At 40.8% G+C, this 22,857-nt stretch overlaps 1 protein-coding gene across 1 annotated transcript in view; it reads left to right on the top strand.

Annotated features, from left to right (window-relative positions):
* LOC139469410 (syntaxin-8-like) overlaps nt 1-22,857 on the top strand; it is a 61,950-nt gene that overhangs the window by 6,504 nt on the left and 32,589 nt on the right. Inside the window, exons 2-4 of the mRNA XM_071251573.1 lie at nt 6,014-6,113; nt 10,722-10,816; nt 12,027-12,128. Of these exons, the coding sequence (XP_071107674.1) occupies nt 6,014-6,113; nt 10,722-10,816; nt 12,027-12,128 (297 nt within the window). The remainder of the gene's footprint in view (nt 1-6,013; nt 6,114-10,721; nt 10,817-12,026; nt 12,129-22,857) is intronic.

The following is a 22,857-nucleotide window of genomic DNA, read 5'->3' as shown; positions in this document are numbered from 1 at the left end:
GGCACTATTGACCTGATGTTACCATATCCAGCACATCAGATATGTGGTAGATCAATCCATCTTTGTCAGGTAGTAAACTCAGGATTTTAGTTTTGTTTTACTCATGTTTACTAGTATTTGAGATTATTGCAATACCTGTCCTTGTCAGATGTAACTTGAAACTTATTGTAGACCATGCCAATTGAATACTTTCATAAAGGACAAGGTATGGAGGATAAGAAATTAGGAAATGTTTCAGAAATCCTGGACTGTTATGAGATATTTTTTCATGATGAATAAGAATTAGACTTTGTGTTTTCAAGTCCTAGTTCAGGATGTGTTACATCACCAAATGTGGAGGTACGGCTCACATGTGCCTCAAAGACTGACTTTAGGGGCCAACAGAAAGTGCTTTCGCAAAATATTTGGATGCAAGTCTTTGATCCAAGCAGATGTTTTAGAAGTTGTGGGTTTAGGCTGTACAAACATTGGGTGCAATTTCATCTTGGGTCACAGACCTGCTCTGCTGATTATTCCTTTTCTTCTTGAAGTTTCCGTAAATTAGAAAACACATAACATTTTAAGTAGGACAAAATCTGTTCTTTTGCATACTCTGTGTTTGTTTGTTGGTCTGTAAATAATAAAGTCTGGACCAGACAATCCAGTGATTGACATGTGCATCAATCCACGCAATTGGGATACGATGACATGCATTAACCAAGTCGGCAATCCTGACCACCCGATCCTGTTTGTCGCCTCTTGTGACAAGCATAGTCAGTCGCCTTTTACGGCAAGCATGGGTTGCTGAAGAGCTATTCTCACCCTGGATCTTCACGGGTCGCATGCTCCATGAGAAGATTGTACAATGTAGCACACTTTTAAGGGAATTTTCTTGTCACATAGCCAATGCCTTAGCCACTAATCCATGAAAAATTAATATGTCCAGGTCATTTCTACTGCCAACGTTTGTCAAAAGGTGTTTCAGGTTTGGTTCAGAATGTAATGGCTGAAAAGACTCATATTTGTAGCATCACCTGTGTTTGCAGTTCTAACTTTTCTACCATATGAGTAGCTAATATTAAAGTTCAAGTTCTTGAAGTAAAATACATGTAAGAAAGAGCTTGTCGCGATATATACATGATAATTTTCTTACTACATTAGCTTGAGACATGGGACATTTTTGCTAGAATTCCTTTGACAGATGCAAATTCTTTTTCAACATGCAGACGACTTAACCATACTTGATGTGTAATGAGTAAATCTTAAACAGTGAGGTTGGGTATAGTTGTCACCTTTGTTGGTTTGTGTTTGTTGTTCACTGCCGCACTCAGCAATATTCCACAGCTTTATGACTGTCTGTGTAATTGAGTATGGATCAGACAATCCAGTGATAGATGTCATGAGCATCAGTCCACGTAATTGGGATACGATGACTTGCATCAACCAAGTAAGCGAGTCTGACAAGCTGATCCTATTGGTCGCCTGTTACGACGAGCATAGTCGCCTTTTAGGGCAAGCATGGGTTGCTGAAGACCTTTTCTACCCCGGATCTTCACGGGTAGTTGTCTTCTCACAATGCTCCACGTTCATGTTCCTGGAGGGATGTGTGTTGAATGTATCACAGTTGAAATCAAAATTGTCCGCATATGGTACCCGGGTTACAAGTTTGGGGCATACCTTGAAAAGATGGCGACAGTAAAGCATCATTTCTTTGCTTGTCCGTGTTACTCCATACTGCAGTACTGCAGTAATACTGAGCAAATCTATTAGTTAAATAATTAATGTGACCAGCAGTTAATGCCGCTGTAAAAGAGAAATGTCCATTGAAATATTCAGGGTGGAGTGTTTATATCGGTTTTATGTCTTTCCTGACGACCTGCTGTCACGTCCATCCCCGCTGCTGAATCACCAAATGCTGTTCCTGGAGTGGGGGGGGATTGTCTGTTACTTCACACTAGTTTCGTTCTTTTGACGATAGAACCGAAAAACCTTCAGGGTTTTACTGGACGCAAAATATTCTCCTATTCTTGTAAAAAATAAGAAGTGACGCAAATAATATATACGCGTCCTATTAGATGCCAAACAGTATGGATGTTGGAATGATCAAAACTAATTACGTAGAAACATACGTAAGATCTATCTTATTTATTATACCCCTGTTTACGAAGTAAATCGGGGGTATATAGCGCTCCGTCTGTCCTTCCTTCCGTCCCTCCTTCCGTCCGTCCTTCCGTCCGAGCTTTTGTACGGCCCATAACTTTTTAACCATGCACCCTAGCTTCACCAAACTTGCTACACACATTTACCACAATGAGTACATATGCCTTTTGCTAGTTTGAATATTCTGAATTTTTTTATTTTTGCCATTTCCATGGAAACATTAGAAACTTAAACTTTTAGGGTGGATGTTTTGTACGGCCCATATCTTTTTAACTATGCATCCTAGCTTCATCAAGCTTGCTACACACATTTACCACAATGAGTACTTGTGCCTTTTGCTAGTTTGAATATTCTTAATTTTTTTTATTTTTGCCGTTTCCATGGAATTATGGTGAAACATAAATTTTGGGTAGAGGTTTTGTACGATCCATGTTTACAATATTATGTATCCTAGCTTCAGCAAACTTGCTACATTAACCACTATGATTGTTTTTTTTATCTTTTATAAGATTCTGATAGTTTTCTCTTTTGCTGTTTTCGCTGAAACATGATGGAATTTAGAAATTGTGATGATTGGTTTTGTATAGCTAATATATTTTCCAAAATTGTTTCCACACATGTAGATCATCATAAGTATCTGTGCTTTGTGTTAGTTTGAATTTATGAATTCTTTACCATATCTGTTAAGGCTAGATGGAAATTATTAATTTATTGATTTTCTTATATGATATTGTTCCATTTTTTAAGTCATAAATCTCCAATTATGTGTTTTTATATCAACAATTTTTGGTCCTTTTGATAATTCTTCTTATGTAACTCCTCAATCAAATTTTTATTCAAAGGTGTTCATGGTCATCTACTTCCTCTTAGTCAACACTGGTAACATGGGAGATTGGGGGGAGGAGGGGGAGGGGGGGGGGGTTCAATTGTCACTGGAACTCAATCTTAGTTTTTAAAACATTGAAGTTAAAATCAGTTAGAAATATGTAATATTTCATTAATTAACAAACTATTTACTATTTGTTGTTGACCAGCAGGGATAACGGGGGTATGTGAGCTTTGCTCACTTCTTTCTTGTATTAATCTATTTATGTTCTGATTAGAAATATATTCCGTTTGGACTGTCCACATCAAATTATTTTCACTCATTCACTACATTTGGATTTACATGAGGAAATCACCATCGCGAACACTGCATCACCACTTGACCGACCTGTTTGTTCACTCAAAAATAATTTAAGGGTGATATTCTTTGTTCCTATGCCTTCAATACTTAACAAGATTGTCATAAAGGTGTCACAGCAAAATCTAAACTAAGTCTGTTCTCGAGGCAGTCTTAATTCTAAGTTTTCTTAAGTTTACATAAAAACATGAACAACAGGTCCTAGAAGACATGCCACAAACATCGCTTTTACCGATTATGATTCATGCTGAAGACCGAGTCGATAACAGATGATAGCATAATAATCATCCAATACAAAATGTTATGCAAATCATTCTACCTTTCATTTGTTTTGGTTGAAGCATTTGCAGCATGTTTGCATGCTATTGCAATGGCCGTGACCTCTTCTTGTCAAAGGCAGTTAATTTACAGAGATTTTATGCCTTCAGTCAAGGTTTGTCAAGAACTGTATAACCTATATATACTAATCAAAAGAAGTTAAGGACCATCTGATTTTTTCATATTACAATAGTTAATCTACCCTGTAGCAAGACAGATTTACATTCTGAATACACAGTACCATTTAGAAAGTGGTCAAATGTAACATGTTATATTTGGGATAACACTTTCTTAGTAAAGTTCGAATCCCAGATTGGACTCAGCCCAAAAACGTACGAGAAATTGTACTTAACTAAGAAATTGTTATCCAAAATATGACATTTTTTACAGATAAACATTGGTTATATGGAAGAATCAAGTGTCCTTAACTTCTTTTGTGTAGTATGTAAAGGAGCAAAAGTGTTTGGTCAGCATAGAGTCAGTAATGGTATTTTTTTCTCTCTCGGTATCATCCAGCACACTCTCTAACCTGATGAAGAATGTATTGTGTCATTCCTTGTGCTGCTCTCGGCCGTACAGACTTCTTGAAGTAGTCTCATGTTGCGGTTAACCTTTTACTTTCTGTAATAAACTTCCTTATGACCATGATCCTTTTTCTCAAGTTGCCCCTCCTTCTCTATTTGTAATAATAACACAAGTCTGCAGTACTTGGTTGTCAAGGGAAGGAGGAGAATTGATCCAGCTGGGAGTCACGCTGACAATACTGACCAGACACCGTCATGATGGGATTCGGGATCAGAATAGATCTCGAGTACCTCGTTGTTGGCACATGAGGCAATTCAAATGGGCTTTGGGATGGCATAATAGCGGCTTAGTACAAGTAGTTCCCGGTGACCGTCCTGAATATCAGCTGTTTCTCGTACACTGTGTCATTGTGCTCCGCTCCGCTCCATGCTCCCAACATCATGAATGTCATTACTGTCGTCTGTGGGTGGCTGAGTGGTTAAGGTCAACGAGCTGGAGACCCAGGTTTGATTCCTACGTGGGTACAATATATAAAACTCATTCTTGATGTTATGAAAACTGAGAGGGTTCCCTGAATATTGCTCAAATTGGCATGAACAATACTCACTACTGGATTTTAACCACTAGTTAAAGCCCAAGTCTAGCAAACTTCTTTTTGGTCTATTGAGGTCAGCTATTAAACCATGATGACATGACACTATTGTTGTTGCACTGGCTATTCATTCTGGCGAAGTAAAACTGATGCAACTATGGATCATTATGCAAAATTATGGATAAATTATGTATCAACCATAACATGGTTAAGTTGGAGAAATCATCTGAACCTACTGATTCCTGATAGAATAAATTTGCTCCTTCATTGCTCGTTGATTCTTCTTCCGGAAAGAACATATTCGAAAGATTTCTCCTTTACATAACAGTCCATAGTGTAACACTAAGTTCTACTGAAAATGATGCTTAGTGGCAATTTGGGGCTAGTAGGTGAGGTGAAATGGGGTTTAACGTCGTGTTCAAGATTATTGCACTTATATAGCGACGTGCATGTACGTGTGTGTGTTTGTGGCTGCTTGTACTAGTCCGGACTGATGCCGATTTATAGTGTTAGTTCACTGAGATACCATGCCGCAGTTTCACATGAATACCCCACTCAAACACAGTATACTGACTCCGAGCCAACCAGTCTTTGTTTTAGTCTCTTAATGCCAAGTGCCAGACATGGTAACAACAAGTACCATCTTTTAACGTCTTTTGGTATGACGCGGCTGGGGATGGAACCCAGACTTCCCGCTCTCTGGGCAGACGCTCTACCAGTAGACCACGGAGGCGGTCTTGGGCGAGTAGACTCAACGTTGGTGGCACTGCTACTGTGTCAGCTGCATGACCACTTGCACGGGACAGGCTATACAACATTAGTGAAGTGATAAGGGAATGATGGTCCACACCATAGGCAGTGATATTGTCAGACTTTTAACTGATGAAGCCTAAATGAGACAAGTGATTGCTTCACAGCTGATTAGTGCGAACATCAGACATTGCAATCAGCATTTCGATGGCCACCCGTTTAGTGTGTGTTGCCAGTGTGACCATTGTCCAGCATTCCCACTCACTCACTCACTCACTCACTCACTCACTCACTCACTCACTCACTCACTCTACAGGTTATCGGACTAGTATTGAAGGCTATTTTCTGTTCAAGAGATCTCTTATGTTGCAGGTTGTTGGATTCCTGTGTGTGTTATATTGAATGCTATTTTCTGTTCAAGAGGTCCAATATATTGCAGGATGTCGGACCACTATGTGTGTTATATTGAATGCTATCTTCTGTTCAAGAGATCTATTATGTTGCAGGTTATCTGACTACGATGTCTGTGCCCGACTGGGGCAGGAAATTATGGAGAAGATCAATGAGAGAAACAAACATAACCGGACCAGTTCAGCATACACAAAGGTATTCACTCCTGACATTGGCAGGGATTAAGCCCAAACCTACTTATCTGCTAGACATGATTCGTTACTTCTGTTGATGAAGTGTAGAAACAACAAGCTCAAAGAAGACATTTACCTGTCTAGTGACTGTTGCTGATGCTACTCCCATGCACTGGCTTGCCTCAATTTATTTTTTCTCTGAGACATTTGAAGTAGATGTAAATCCCATTTTCTACCATTGTCCACATGTTTTGAGTATGCTGAGAGTTGATTGAAAACTGATATACCGTATTTTCTTGAGTATAGTGCGCACCCATGTATAATGCACACCTCCCTCTAGCGGATTCTGTATTTTGGGGAAAAAAATTTGAATGTCAAGCGCAGTAAAAAATTATACTGTAGATCTACCCCTTCAGCGAATTCCGGTAAACGAACGGGTGATGAGAAATTTGGTCAGTACAAATTCGAAATTTGAGATTAAAAAAAACTTGGCCAAGTGTCGGGTAACAGGTTGAAATGGAAAAATGATCTTCTTTAACCTTGTCATGTCCTTATGAGTATCTGAGCTTATTGATAGGACATTAGTGGACCAATGACATACATCTAGTTATATTTATTGTTTAATGCCTGCCCAGTTCAGTTTTCAGTTTATAGGACATTTATTAATTACAATGGGTTCTGTGGTGTAGCCAATATGATTGTGTTTGGCTCCCTGGGCAGAGGTAGATTTAACATCAAATTAGTGTGTAGCCAGCAGGGCTTGCTCCTTTCAAAAGTTACTGGCCCTTCTTCAAACTGGCCTACAACTAAATGGTGGAGGCTGCGAAGTGGCCGTACCTGAGATCGCATAGCCAGCTAGCAGGGCTCTGAATAGTTTTGATCCCCTCACCCCTGAAATGTTTTCTCCTGCACTCTTAAGATTACATTTTGGCTTCCATTTGCCTCCTTTCATGGTGATATATGAGAAAATAAAGAAGTTGTGGTAGTCTTTACAAAATGGTGGCCAGTTGCCATTCTACCGAGAAGATCCAGTAAAAAAATTAAACATACAAGGAGAAGGGATGAAATTTTGACTAGCCAGATGGGCCATCTACTTTTTGTTTCAGCAAGCCCTTTGTAATTTTAACTGGCCATGGGCCTATGGGCAAACACTTTAATCGACCCCTGCTGGGTGCGTACTTTAGGAGAAGCACTTAATGCCCTTTGCTGCATGATGACAGACATCAATGTTTAAGAGCGTTGGGTTGGATGCATTAAATTTTTATATATATATTTTCAAAATGCTTATCGTTTTGTGCTTTTGTCATTCTTATGTACCAACAAGTCCAATGCAGTTTTGTGTGTGGAAACACATAGGGCAAACACTCGCCATGTCCACATGCATGCAAATATGTCTAAAGAATCATTTATGGTATCGAAGTGTTTCAAAATTAAGGGAGGGCCTGGACTCCTTGAGATCTTCTAAGTTTTGAACTTTTGATTCAGGTTATGACAATGACCACTTATCGCCCTTACTTCATTTGGAACTCTGGTATCTGTTTCAAATTTGCTTAGCAAATATGAATAGCTTCATCTTTAACATGTTACGGAAGCATGAGAATGTCCATCTGTCGGTGTCCTGGATTAATCTTGCAGCATACACCAACATTCCTTTGATGATGTCATGTTGACAGTACTCCGGGATGTCATGTTGACAGCACTCCGGGATGTCATGTTGACAGTACTCCGGGATGTCATGTTGACAGCACTCCGGGATGTCATGTTGACAGTACTCCGGGATGTCATGTTGACAGCACTCCGGGGTGTCATGTTCACACAGAACTCCGGGGTGTCATGTTGACAGCACTCCGGGATGTCATGTTGACAGTACTCTGGGATATCATTATAGAGAAACCTCACATTCACATTAACGAATATGACAGCAGGTCAACTGTCTGAAAATTAGAATACAGTAAACTATTAATACGACCACGCTTACAACAAACTGACGGATATAACGAACGGGTCTGAGACATTTGCTGTGTAATCTATCATATAGAATTGATGGATATAACGAAATAACGGATATACCGAACACACTCTGTGTTCCCGTGTGTACTCTGTCAACAATAATGTTTAAGTTTATGATGAACTGTTAATCCCTGAGCTGAGCTACTCCTGTGTCACCAGTCTGCCTATCAACACATCTGTGGTCAGGAGCGACTGTTCATAGCGGTAATAAAAAATTGAAGGCAATTGATTTACTGTGACACCTTGTCCTCACATTGCACCCTCAATTAACAATAGTCTATCACTGACAAGTGCCAGTCATCCGAGTACGGGGCAGCTACAGAACCATGCCGATCCGCAACTTACAAAGATGTAGAAGATGCGCTGTTCAAGTGGTTTAAAGCTGTACGAAAACTGTATGTGAAAACATTCCATTGAGTGGTCCCATAATAATTTCTAAGGCAAACAGATTTTCTGCGAGGCGAGGACATTCTGACTGTAGTGCAAATACCGGCTAGCTGGAGAGATTTCAGAAGAGGCAGTAACATGACTTGATCCAAGAAATGCTTATAGCAACTACAGATATAACAAACTAAATTTAGTGGTCCCTTTGAGTTCGTTATAACCGTAGTTAACTGTATATAATTAAATTTTCATTGTGTTCACTGAAATTCCTGTATTCTGATTAGCTGAATTGGTCACGTGTTGTTGCATTCATTTCCCAATGAATGTAAAAAATTAAGCCACGCCCACCGAGGCGCACTTCTTTTATTACTTCGGAATGTCAGGGAATCCCAATATTACAGTCGAGGGAATTCCCTTTCTGCTCACTTGTATCGATCTTCATGCACAGGACATTTAGCGACTTTCATGCATATGCATTGTCCAAACTACTACTATCTCGTCATTTTTGTCTGTTTTGATATATACAACTGTTTTTGGTTAAACTATTGTAGATAAAACATGTTTTATGCTGTCAAATTTAATTATAAGCATTGACTGTGTATTCTCCGCTATGCGGATTCATACAGTTTGCACATTGGTTTTTCGATTCATACCTCAATGAACCGAAAACATACACAGTCAATCCTTAATTGACAGTGATTTTCTATAATTCTGAAATACATCACTTTATATCAAAGACAGATTGACAGGAAATAGCATGTTTTGGAGTCGCAATCCATAACAAATACTTTGCTTGAAAATGCATAGAAAACGTTTTCTCATGACTCTTGTTTCACACACATATATATGTGTGTGTGTTTTCAGCTGGTTATGAATGGTGACTGAAACTCAAATTCCCAAGACCTCAAGAGTTATCCCCCTTTATATTCATCTTCTGTGGTGTCAGGTCAGCCAAGCATGACTCCAGTTGTCTGATTGTTAATGGAATGGAACTGGGAGGGTTGTTAAGAATATCTGCAGTAACAAGTGTATTATTACTCATTTTTTTCATATTGTTGTTTTCAAAAGTGACATGTCATAAAGAATCCAAAATTGAAATATGTTACCAAGTATTTAATGTGGGGTTTCTGACAAGAATGAGTTACACATTTCAGACGGATGTGCCAGGAGAAACCAGTGTTCAGTGTCTCAAGGATGTTGTTTTGTTGTTTTATATGTCATGCTATAAGAAATAAATGATAAGATTTTCTCCCCACTGCCTCACTACCTAACTATTAGACCACCTCCATGGTCTAGTGGTAGAGCGTCCGTTCTATCGATCCCCGGGCTGTGTCATACCAAATGACGTTAAAGATTGTACTTGTTGTTACCCTGTCTGGAACTCAGCATTAGGACCGCCTCCGTGGTCTTGAGGTTGAGTGTCCGCCCAGGGAGCGGAAGGTTCGGGGTTCGATCCTTGGCCATGTCATACCAAATGACGTTAAAGATTGTACTTGTTGTTACCCTGTCTGGAACTCAGCATTAGGACCGCCTCCGTGGTCTTGAGGTTGAGTGTCCGCCCAGGGAGCGGAAGGTTCGGGGTTCGATCCTTGGCCATGTCATAACAAATGACGTTAAAGATTGTACTTGTTGTTACCCTGTCTGGAACTCAGCATTAGGACCGCCTCCGTGGTCTTGAGGTTGAGTGTCCGCCCAGGGAGCGGAAGGTTCGGGGTTCGATCCTTGGCCATGTCATACCAAATGACGTTAAAGATTGTACTTGTTGTTACCCTGTCTGGCGCTCAGCATTAAGGAGTTAAAACAAGGACTGGTCGGCTCGGAGTCAGTATACCGTGTCTGAGTGGCGTTTTATGTTAAACTGTGGCATGGTATCTCAGTGGGATAGCACTATAAATCAATATCAGTCCGGATTAGGACAAGCATCACATATACACACATATGCATGCATTGCTATACAAGTGCAACAAACATGGATGCAACGTTAAACCCCATTTCACCTCACTTCACCCAACTACTGCATCAAATCATTTTATTCCTAACAGCATGACACATGTACATAGTTCTTCCAAACCTGGATGACAGCCATCAACAGTTCATGGACACAGGTGCATTGAACAGTTTGTTTCAGAAAATGAAACATGAAAAATCACACATTTCTGAAGAATCTGGTGATAGTCTAAAATGACTGTTGTGACCTGAGATTGGAGATGATGTAAATGATGCCCTTTTGTTCCAGCTATCCGCACAAATACGAGTGTCAATGAAACAGTTTTCTGGGGACCTTGGCAAACTCCGACAGAACCTGATGAGGGCCTCTTCATCCTACCACATGTATCCTTGCTGAATGTCAACACAGCGTCTCACTTTCCAGCTTCCACTAGAAGAATCAGGACATTATTCATTCACTCAATACAAATAACCTGTAATCCACACTATACAGGTCATTGAATGGCATTTAGAAGTGATCACATAAGGAATATATGGATGTCAACTTCTTTATTATGAGGAATGCAATATTTCGGAGTATATGCTTACTCCTTCATCAGGTGAGTAAGTGTATACTCCAATACGTGTCCCTCATAATATAGAAGTTGACATCCATAAATTCTCTTCCTTACACACTAGGGCTGGAATGGGTAACTCGGGTACTCGGGTACTTGGGTCGGGTGGGTCCTGAGTAGGACCTGGGTACCCACAGGACTACCTGGACCCATGGTTTGTCATGTGATATATATTGTTTAATGACAAAAATTATCTAATATCCATGGTTACACTATAAGTCACTAATGTTCCCATTTCTTTCTGACAATGCACCCATTCATTCTTACTTTTATGTGTGTGAATAAAGATAAAACTTCATGCATTAAATTTCAGTGTATGCATGAACGGATCGTTTTACACGTGTATCTTAATACATTTTGCCAGGGCGACGGTCAAACTTTTTCAAATCGGAGTATTGAGACCTACATCGGGTACCCAGCTAGGTTCGGGTAATAGGGTGGTGGGTACCCGGGTAGTAAATTTGGACCCATCCCAGCTCTATTACACACTACAATTCATGATTTGGGGAAAGAAAATGAACAAATATGTACATAACATGTCAAATCTACGAAGTCTTACTGTGTTAATCATTAAGCAGCTGCCTCTTAGCACAGGCTTGTGACAGATGATCGAGACTTCCTACCTGATATGCCTTCTAAATTGTACAATCATCTTAACAAAATGCCAAGTTTATGTGCTACTGCATAGAGGCCTTTGCTGGGTGGAACAGATCAGGGATGCAGTTGATATTTTACTGGAGCTTCTGACACTTTCTGTTTACTCACTTGCAATTCACTCAGGATTTTCTATCTTTGTCTGCTGGATTTGACACATACCAACGAAACATAAATAACCCCAATATATAATTATGCATGTACTGACACTGTGCCAGGGACCCTGTGGTAATCTAGCCTGTCAGCTGCACATGTTACCCGATTTTTCTATTGCCTACTTAACATGCATGTCTCTCTTGCTATGATATTCCTTAACCAGGCATCAGCACCCAGCGCGAGGTGGAACGGAGGCAGATGCAGCTCGATGGCCTGACCACCAAAGAAAAACAGATGGAACAGGCCTTCCGCAACGAGACGGGCGAGACCAGGTGAGCTTTGTGATGCTGACTTTTCCTTAAAGGGGTGCTCTGCTCAGGTCAACAGGCAGTCCTGGCAATTCTTTCAAAATCCGCATTGTCTGCTAGCACAAATGTTATGAGGCATGGCAACCTAATTACACAGACAGTGGCACGGTTTGCCATGTCTCACAGTGTGTAGACCTGGACTGATTTAAGTATGTGGAGCATAGTCGCACCTTGAAGTATTGTTGTACAAATTCTCTACCGTGACATGTTGTGCAAACTGTACAGTTTTGTGTTGTGCAAACTCTGTACAGTGTCATGGTGTGCAACTCTACAGTGTCATGGTGTGCAACTCTACAGTGTCATGGTGTTCAACTGTACAGTGACATGAGCAAACTCTGTTCTGTGTCATGTTGTGCAAACTGTACAGTTTTGTGTTGTGCAAACTCTGTTCTGTGTCATGTTGTGCAACTCTGGACAGTGTCATGTTGTGCAACTCTGGACAGTGTCATGGTGTGCAACTCTACAGTGTCAAGTGCCAACTCCGTATTGTGTCATGTTGTGCAAACTCTGTACTGTGTCATGTTGTGAAACTGTACAGTGTCATGTGCAAACTCTGTACTGTGTCATGTTATGCGAACTCTGTACTGTGTCATGTTGTGAAACTGTACAGTGTCATGTTGTGAAACTACAGTGTCATGTTGTGCACTCTGTACAGTGTCATATACACTCTGTACAGTGTAATATGCACTCTGTACAGTATCATGTTGTGCAAACTGTATACAGTGTCGTGTGCAAACTGTGTACAGTGTCATGTTGTGCAAACTCTCTACAGTGTCATGTTATGCAACTCTGCAAACTATGTACAGTGCCATGTGCAAATTATGTACAGTGTCATGTTTATGCAAACTCTGTACAATGTCATGTGCAAATTATGTACAGTGTCATGTTTATGCAAACTCTGTCCAGTGTCATGTTTATGCAAACTATGTACAGTGCCATGTGCAAATCATGTACAGTGTCATGTTTATGCAAACTCTGTACAATGTCATGTGCAAATTATGTACAGTGTCATGTTTATGCAAACTCTGTCCAGTGTCATGTTTATGCAAACTATGTACAGTGCCATGTGCAAATCATGTACAGTGTCATGTTTATGCAAACTCTGTACAGTGTCATGTGCAAATTATGTACAGTGTCATGTTTATGCAAACTCTGTCCAGTGTCATGTTTATGCAAACTATGTACAGTGCCGTGTTTATGCAAACTATGTAACGTGTCATGTGCAAACTATGTACAGTGTCATGTTTATGCAAACTCTGTCCAGTGTCATGTTTTTGCAAACTCTGTACAGTGTCATGTGCAAATTATGTACAGTGTCATGTGTATGCAAACTCTGTACAGTGTCATGTTTTCTTCTTTGGGATGATTCCAGAAATGGTGGTTCACAATTGTCCTAAAAATACATATGTTTAATTTGGTTATAGTTACAAAATAATTGTGTAACATTCTGTGTATCTGTGTAAAATTGGGTGAAAGTCTTGAACGTATGTAGCACCAGCCTGCCCTTCATGCAGGAGCTAAAGCAAGGAATTTGAGAAATGATCTGTGACAGGAAAAGTACAAATTAGGTATATTCAGTGTTTAACAGTAAATACTGGTGGCTTTGCCGGAAATGTTTTCCCACATTAGGAGGGTAAATCTCATTGCAGGAGATATTTGCACTTCCGGACTGACAGCAAATGTTTTTGCTTTTTGTTTAAAAGAGTTTCCTTGCATGTTGTTTTCTTTGAATTTATTTATTTAAGTGGTATATTTGTGTTACTAATGAAAACATATTCCCTTGCACCTTCTCCTGGAGATAAACATTTCATGAAAAAGAGAGGGTTTGGAGATGGATGCAGGGGAGACAACTCTTGAGGACTTAATTTTCTCTGCGTCTGACCTCTATTTTAGCAACTTTGTGTAGCATTGATTGATGTTTAGTACTTATGATCTTTAGTACCGTATGTGGATATATCTGACTCTTTGTGGGATATATTTCAATATGTGACAAGACATTGTTGACAAAGTGAAATAGCCATGATATTGGAAAGTGTTAATCATGCTGAATAAATAAGTTCTCTATTATTCAGTGACCACTTTCACAAATCAGTCGTAATACAACTGGTATAATGCTAGTATCGTATCAGTGTTCCAGTAGATCACAATTGATATATTTTAACCTTTAACAATAACATTTTATTATTTTGTATGTTTTTAGTTGTTTTTTGATGATTTGAGTTTGTTTGTAGATACCTTAACCCACCTAATAGCAGGTATGATTGTGTTGAGTTCTCCCTGTTCACAGAGCCTGTACAAACTTCCCCACTTCATGAACTGCCCCACCCCACAAACTGCCCCACCCCACATACTGCCCCACCCCACAAACTGCCCCACCTACAAACTGCCCCACCTCACAAACTGCCCCACCCCACAAAATGCCCCACCTCACAAACTGCCCCATCCCACAAAGTCCCCCACCCCACATACTGCCCCATCTCACATACTGCCTCCATCTCACTATAGATCCAAGGGGCGGCCAGGTAGCCTAGTGGTTAAAGCGTTGGCTCTGCACGCTGAAGACCCGGGTTCAATTCCTGACATGGGTACAATGTGTGAAGCCCATTTGTGGTGTCCCCCGCTGTGATATTGCTGGAATATTGCTAAAAGCGGCGTAAAACCATACTCACTCACTCATTCACTATAGATCCTTATACTGTTGTCAAGCAAGATCTATACCAAAATTTAGCCTTTACAGTAATTAGAGAACTTGTTATCCATACAGTGTGTCTCCTTTGTCATCCCTCAACTTGTAAGTAATGCCCTTCAAACAATTGACCAATTTAGTTTCCATCATAGATATTCTATCCTTTATCAGATTGTTTTAAGATAAACTCATACTGCTGATTGTGTGTTACCATCAAGACAGGGGGGTTTTGCCTTTCCCAGACTTGTATATATACCTGAAGCCATTATATAGCTGGAAATATTCTCACAGCAGTGACTCACTTACATTAATGTGTTCGCCCTGACAAAAGCCTTCAGCATCTGTTTCGTGACCAGTTGAGCACAGCCCCAGTCTGCAGTTTTCTGTATTCCATGAATATTTACCTCCATGGTGAATTAAATGAGTAAATAATCCATCTATGATGATCTTCAACACTTGCTCTCAAATGGAACTATCCAATCATGTAGACTTTATGTTCAATTCATGAAGTTTATTCAAGAATTGTGATGCGGCCATCGGCCTGTTACACATATGGGTTGAAAACAGGTCATATTTGAGAGAGGGTGGTACATGTTATGTTAATTCAATTTACAATTATGCTTGAGGTTAAGAATCTAAGAATGACTGCCTTCTTCCTGCCATGGTTCATGTACACAGGTGTTTTTAGTTAAAAATGTCATTAAATAATGTCATTGTAAATAGTTGACATTTTTTGTTTTGCATTTGTGACTGAGATCTTTCATTTTATCTACGACGGGCACGGGTGGCCTGGTCGTCTAAGGCCCCGCGATTCACTGTGCAGAGTTGTGTCCCTTGTGCACACCGGAAACCTATGATTGTGGGTTTGAATCCCGGTTAGTCCCAATTATGTTTCTAGGTTTGTCAGCACCATACCTGTGCTCGTGGGTTTCACCAAAGTGGTAAAAGTCTGAGACCTGCATCACTTTGGGCTTTCCTCCCACATTAAGCTGACACGCCATGATATAACTGGAAAACTGTTAAAGCGGCGTTAAACCAAACTCACTCACACACTCCTTTTATCCACATCATAAGGGTTGAGTAACTCAGTACACATGTACGTAACAGTTTATGAATTGTGCTTTTAGACACTTTGGATAGTCACGGAAGAGTTATTCGCCCTTTTACCATCAACATACTTCTCTTGATTTTTGTCATTTTGATAACTTGCAGCTTGGCAGAACATTCTTGTAATATTCACTTATTTTGTGTCTGGCTGCTAATTTTAGGAAGAATAGTCATTAAGATTATACACATATCAGTCGCAATCTAAATGTGCTGGTATTTTTAGTGTTAATGCCCAGTACACAAGTAATGAAGTTGATAGTCCACAGACACTGGCAACTGATAGATGTTTCTTGTAAAGAACTAGAAAATATTGCAAGCTTCAAAGTCTGATCTAAAGTCTTTTAGACATCTTTGAGAGATCTTTGATCTTGTGCACTTCAAATCAAGGTCAAGCGTTTTGTTACATGCGTTTTTACTTGTTGAAGAAGACATTAAGGGCAATGTATCTCTGTGTGACTGAATCTTCACATGATAACAAAACAGACACACTGTTTATCTATTTTCACTTATGAACATTTCAGACAGGAATTAAATATTATTGCCCAACGCCGTGCCAAGGACAGTTTTACAACCCAAGCGTAATAAATTTTCCGCTTGTACCCCCTGCCATGTTGATGTGTTGTGACTGACAGATAGAAAGGAAGGAACGGTTTTATTCTGAAATATGAAACACTCAGTTACATTAGGAGAAAGGTATAGACATTTATTTGTGGCATTATTTAATGAACATGGCACTCTTTGCAAAGGAAGCCTGCACACCTGCGGGGAAGCCAGGGCACCCGTCTATGTTGTAATTACCAGCTATAGATGTGTATAAGATTTGTGACCTGGTTGATTGTGTGAAATCATGTCTTTGCTGTCAATCCAAAATCTTCCTAACCCAAACACTATTATGTTTACATCAGTGATATAGCTGGAATGTTACGACTTGCTGATATTGAGTTTTTCACCAAGTTTTTCCAATATGAGCGTGTCTTTGTCCTGGGCTGACGTTCTTAGGGTGTATAGGTCAAGACAGTACAGACATATCGTGAAAACGTCAGACATATTTCTCTCTTGATGCTTGAAAATTGTGCTTTTGCATTCATCTTGCCACACTTATGTATTAGATCTTGTCATAGGTCTACAGACCCGTGAAGATCCGGGGCTGAATAGGTCTTCAGCAACCCATGCTTGCCGTAACAGACGACTATGCTTGTCGTAGGAGACGACTAACAGGATCAGGCTCACTGACTTGGTTGATGCATATCATCAATCCCAATTGTGTGGATCGATGCTCGTGATATTAATCACTGGATTGTCTGGTCCAGGCTCGATTATTTACAGACAGCAGTCATAGAGCTGGAATATTGCTGAGTGTGGCGTTGAACAACAAACCAACCATAGGTCTACAACTTACTGTCTGCCTCCAGCCTAGCAGATAGAGCATTTGCCTGGAGTGTGGCAGGTAGATGGCTTCACAGCACTATAAAAGATGGAACTTGTTGTTACCCTGCCTGGCACATGGCATTAAGGGGCTAAAAGGAGGACTGGTTGGATCAGTGATGCTTTAAGTGCAATAATCATGAATGAAATTAAACCCCATTTTACCTCACCCAACTCCAGAATTTACAAGTGACAGAAAAGAGGTAGCCCCTTGCTTGTTGGTAGACTGATGACTGAGGAGGATAGGGTGGATATAAGAATGATTCGGTTGATCCCATTTGCTCCTGCGCAGATAGTGTGGACCCTTCTCACATTGTCCAGAGCGGTGAAGATCCAGGGTCGTATAGGTCTTCATTTACCAATAAAAGGCAACCATGCTTGTTGTGAGAGGCAACCAACGGGATCGGGTGGTCAGGCTTGCTGACTTGGTTGATGTATGTCATCGTATCCCAATTGTGTGGATTGATGCTCATGATTTCAATCACTGGATTGTCTGGTCCAGACTTGATTATTTACAGGTCGAACGTCATATGTCTGGAATATTGCTGAGTGCAGCCTTATACAACAAACAAACAGTACACTGAATAAACAAGGAATCATAGGGGTCCCACGGCTGCAGTGTGATAGACAGGGGATAAAAGGTGTGGACCCTCATCACATTGTCCACCACTGGTTTGCCTGACCTTGGGTCATTTATTTTCAGTGGATATGTTACCACCAACATTTACACATTGTGGCCTGATGTTGCTGGTGGTATGTTGCTGGTGTGATGTTGCTGGTGTGATGTTGCAGGTGTTATGTTGCTGGTGTGATGTTGCTGATGTGATGTTGCTGGTGGTATGTTGCTGGTGTGATGTTGCAGGTGTGATGTTGCTGGTGTGATGTTGCTGGTGTGATGTTGCAGGTGTTATGTTGCTGGTGTGATGTTGCTGGTGTGATGTTGCAGGTGTTATGTTGCTGGTGTGATATTGCTGTTGTGATGTTGCTGGTGTGATGTTGCTGGTGTTATGTTGCTGGTGTGATGTTGCTGATGTGATGTTGCTGGTGTGATGTTGCTGGTGTGATGTTGCTGGTGTGATGTTGCTGGTGTGATGTTGCTGGTGTGATGTTGCTGGTGTGATGTTGCAGGTGTTATGTTGCTGGTGTGATGTTGCTGGTGTGATGTTGCTGGTGTGATGTTGCTGGTGTTATGTTGCTGGTGTGATGTTGCTGATGTGATGTTGCTGGTGTGATGTTGCAGGTGTGATGTTGCTGGTGTGATGTTGCTGGTGGTATGTTGCTGGTGTGATGTTGTAGGTGTTATGTTGCTGGTGTGATGTTGCTGATGTGATGTTGCTGGTGTGATGTTGCTGGTGGTATGTTGCTGGTGTGATGTTGCTGATGTGATGTTGCTGGTGTGATGTTGCTGGTGGTATGTTGCAGGTGTTATGTTGCTGGTGTGATGTTGCTGGTGTGATGTTGCTGGTGTTATGTTGCTGGTGTGATGTTGCAGGTGTTATGTTGCTGGTGTTATGTTGCTGGTGGTATGTTGCTGGTGGTATGTTGCTGGTGTGATGTTGCTGGTGTTATGTTGCTGGTGTTATGTTGCTGGTGTGATGTTGCTGGTGTTATGTTGCTGATGTTATGTTGCTGGTGTGATGTTGCTGGTGTTATGTTGCTGGTGTGATGTTGCTGGTGTTATGTTGCTGGTGTGATGTTGCTGGTGTTAAATTGCTGGTGTTATGTTCCTTGATATGTCATCATAATCACAGCGCATGGTTTCTGCCAGTGTAAAATTCATTGTACAAGTTTATGTGTGTATTCAGTGCAACTGAAACTCCTCAAACACACTTGATGGCTTGCTTGACCTGACCTGCAGGGCTTCCCAGACAGAACTGGTCCTCAGTATGTTGTGCTTGTTGTAAGTGTGACTAAATAGGCTGGGTGTAGTAGGCTTGGAGTAGGGCTGTCGAAATTTACTACCAGGGTACCATCCCCTATTACCCGACCCTTCCTGGGTACCCACTGTAGGTCTCAAGACATGGGTACAAAATGTCCCATTGAGAATTGTTTGAACAGAGTTATTGCAAAAAGTGTTTAGATACACTCCCCTACACTATAAAACTATCTGATCACCTATTCACTGAAGGTGACTGAAGCTTTATCTTTAGTCAAACATATAAAAGTAATGAGTGCACAGTCAGAAAGGAATGCCAACATTAGTGACTTGTAGTGTAACCAAGAAGTTTTAGATAATTTTTGTCATTAAACAACATATCACGTGACCAACCACGGGTCCATGTAGTCATGTGGGTTTCTACTCAGTACCCATCCGGCCCGAGCACACGAGTTACCTGTCCCAGCCCTAGCTTGGAGACTTGGTGTATTGCATGTCATTTTTCCATGATGGTAGCGGGGGTTTCTCACAAGATTAATCACATGTTTGTCTGGTCCAGATTTGATTACTTACAGCCACCAAGATATGGTTGGAATCTTTCAGACTGGCGTTGTACAGCAAACTTATCTTAAACTTGCATCAGATCACAAAAGCATTGACACATCATCTGACATGATCTATGACACTGCTAGCATAAAAATCCAGGTTACAATTGGTCTTCAGACCCGTGAAGATCTGGGGCAGAATAGGTCTTCAACAACCCATGCTTGCCGTAAAAGCCGACTATGCTTGTCGTAACACGAACAGGTGGTCAGGCTCGCTGACATGGTTGATGCATGATGCAATTAACCTGGGCAGATTACTACTCTCAATGGTGAAAGCTTTTCAGAAAATGTCCCAAAAAGCTTGACATTCTGCTCTCTCCCAAGGTACAGATAACGTTAGGCCAACTTGCTCTGGTTAGCTGGAAAGTGCTTTGTAGCTTGTCAATCGTGCATTGATGCTGAAGAAAATCAGATTCCCAACTCACCCACCCTTAAATCTAAATGAAGTATGGGGCCATCACTGTAAACTGTGCTGTGATAGGGTACTTTGTTTTTGCAAAACCATAATTATGTTACACTCTTCAGAGCAGGGACACATTTCTGTCATATATTAGGAAACTTGAATGTAAATTTGTTTCTGACAAGAAAAGTCAAATTTACTAATTCATTTGACATTGAGACTGCAGACATTCACCTTGATTGTGGTATGTGGTTTATAGGATCAAATTTTCTATGTGTTGTATTGTTTATTGTACATGGTGTGATGTGTATTATTTTTCTTTAGTTGGTTTACAAATATTGAGGAAATGGAAAAATAATAATAATAATGATTAGTTTTTAAGAATATCTTATCCCCATCAACTCAAATAAAGAAAAAAACAGAATAACAAATATTTCCAAGAATCTTGCAATGCAGTAACGAAATAACTTTGCCATCAAAACTTGCATTTCTCACACTTTGTTTATCAAATTGCTATTGAAAGTATTAAGCCGTACAGAGAGAATAAATGTGTTGTATCTTGTAACTACCAAACTGATTATTTTTTGGGAAATTTCATAAACCAACTGTCAGATTATTTTTTATTTCTTTATTTCTCCCCAGCGAACTGATTTATTTTGAAAATCGGTAAACCAACAAGTAATAAAAGGCTACCCAAGTGTACTGTTACAAGTTAGAAGCTTAAGGAGAGTTTGAGGAAATGGAATTAAGTGACTCACAGAGACTGTTCTCGTATCATTTTATACTGGTACTTTCATTTTGTGCTGTTGTAACATGTCCTTTGAACCACACTCCCAAGTCCCAATTCTCTATCATCTATCATTGCCATATATTGTCTACCAAATTATTTGTAGTCATGGCACAGTATGGATTCTCATTCACAATGAAACGCTGTTAACAAGAACGTTATTGAGGAGGGTCTTCCGGAATGAGGGTATTCACTGTGGGAGTATTTATTTTTTACTTTCCATGAATCAATTCATGGAGAATATTTCCTGCGTGAAAACATATGTTAAATTCTGCACATACTTGTACATGTTAATTTGTGGCAGACACTGGCAGTGTTGAGATAGCTGTTTACTTATCACCGTCGTATTTGTTCTCCTCATTTATGACTTGGCACTCTGATCTCCACGATCCTCAAGTTGTTGTTTGATCAATAGAGGGATTGGTAACAATACAATAAATCTCCACCAGATTCGGCTAGCCAGCACATCTGCTATTTCCCTTATATTGTTTCTCGGAGGCTTATATTTACAACATGTCATATCATATTTACAACATCCCCTTGGAAGGTGGTCGACGGCAAAGATCGTGCCGGGTTTTCTTTTTCTGAAGTTGTTCATGGCATTACCACATTGATGGGCACACTTCGTGGGTGATCTGTCAGTCGGTTTTGTTTCCTGATTGCATTAGATGTAAGAAGTTCACTTCTGTTTGGTCAACCTAGAGCAGTTATGAGTCTAAGAGGATGGATATATATATCTTGTATTTGATAAGCAGACAGGTAATTGAATTCCTCTCCTTCTCAGTCTCTCCATTGTCGCTATGAATGAACACCAATAAGGGTCTTGCGATGAGAATATCACACTGTTGGGGTAGAGCTCTACTTGTATCTCCTCCACAGGTCTGACTAACGTTTAAGTATTTTGTTAGTACAAGCCCAGCCCTATCATATAAATACACTCCTTGCCACTGCCACAAAGGACGGAAAATGATTCTTTAGTCCTCCACGGAATTAACACCTGTTAAGGTGGTCAGTAAGAGACCCCGCATCCTCATCCGTTCCCCCCCATACCAGCTCACGCAAATATCTCCCTTCTCTGTTTGAAGAGAGCCGATGGCTATAGTATCTATGCGCGACAATTTTCTCCAAGGAGAGAATCAACAAGACAGTGTAAGAAACTGATTCCTTGGACAAACATAGGTCTTGATCACTAATTGCTTGGAGTGTAGGAATGTGTAGGGATGCCTCTGGAGCCGGGGTGCCTTGTGGGGAGGAAATGTAGAGGTGCTGATTATCCTGATACAGGGAATTGTAGGGGGAAAGCTGGAACACTGATAGGTCCCATGGCCACAGTGTGATAGACAGGGGTCACTCGGCCACAGTGTGGTAGACGGGTCACTCGACCACAGTGTGATAGACAGGGGTCCCAGGCCACAGTGTGATAGACAGGGGTCCCAGGCCACAATGTGGTAGACGGGTCACTCGACCACAGTGTGATACATAGGGGTCCCAGGCCACAGTGTGGTAGACAGGGGTCCCAGGCCACAGTGTGATACATAGGGATCCCAGGCCACAGTGTGGTAGACGGGTCACTCGGCCACAGTGTGGTAGACAGGGGTCCCAGGCCACAGTGTGATACATAGGGGTCCCAGGCCACAGTGTGGTAGACGGGTCACTCGGCCACAGTGTGATAGACAGGGGTCCCAGGCCACAGTGTGATACATAGGGGTCCCAGGCCACAGTGTGGTAGACAGGGGTCTCTCGGCCCCAATGTGATAGATAGGGGTCCCAGGCCACAGTGTGATACATAGGGGTCCCAGGCCACAGT

This window comes from Haliotis cracherodii, unplaced genomic scaffold (assembly GCF_022045235.1).
Source record: "Haliotis cracherodii isolate W230 unplaced genomic scaffold, xgHalCrac1.p SCAF_2, whole genome shotgun sequence".
Lineage (NCBI taxonomy): Eukaryota > Metazoa > Mollusca > Gastropoda > Lepetellida > Haliotidae > Haliotis > Haliotis cracherodii.
Note: the sequence above shows the minus strand (reverse complement) of the source record. Positions and strands in the feature narration are given on the sequence as shown.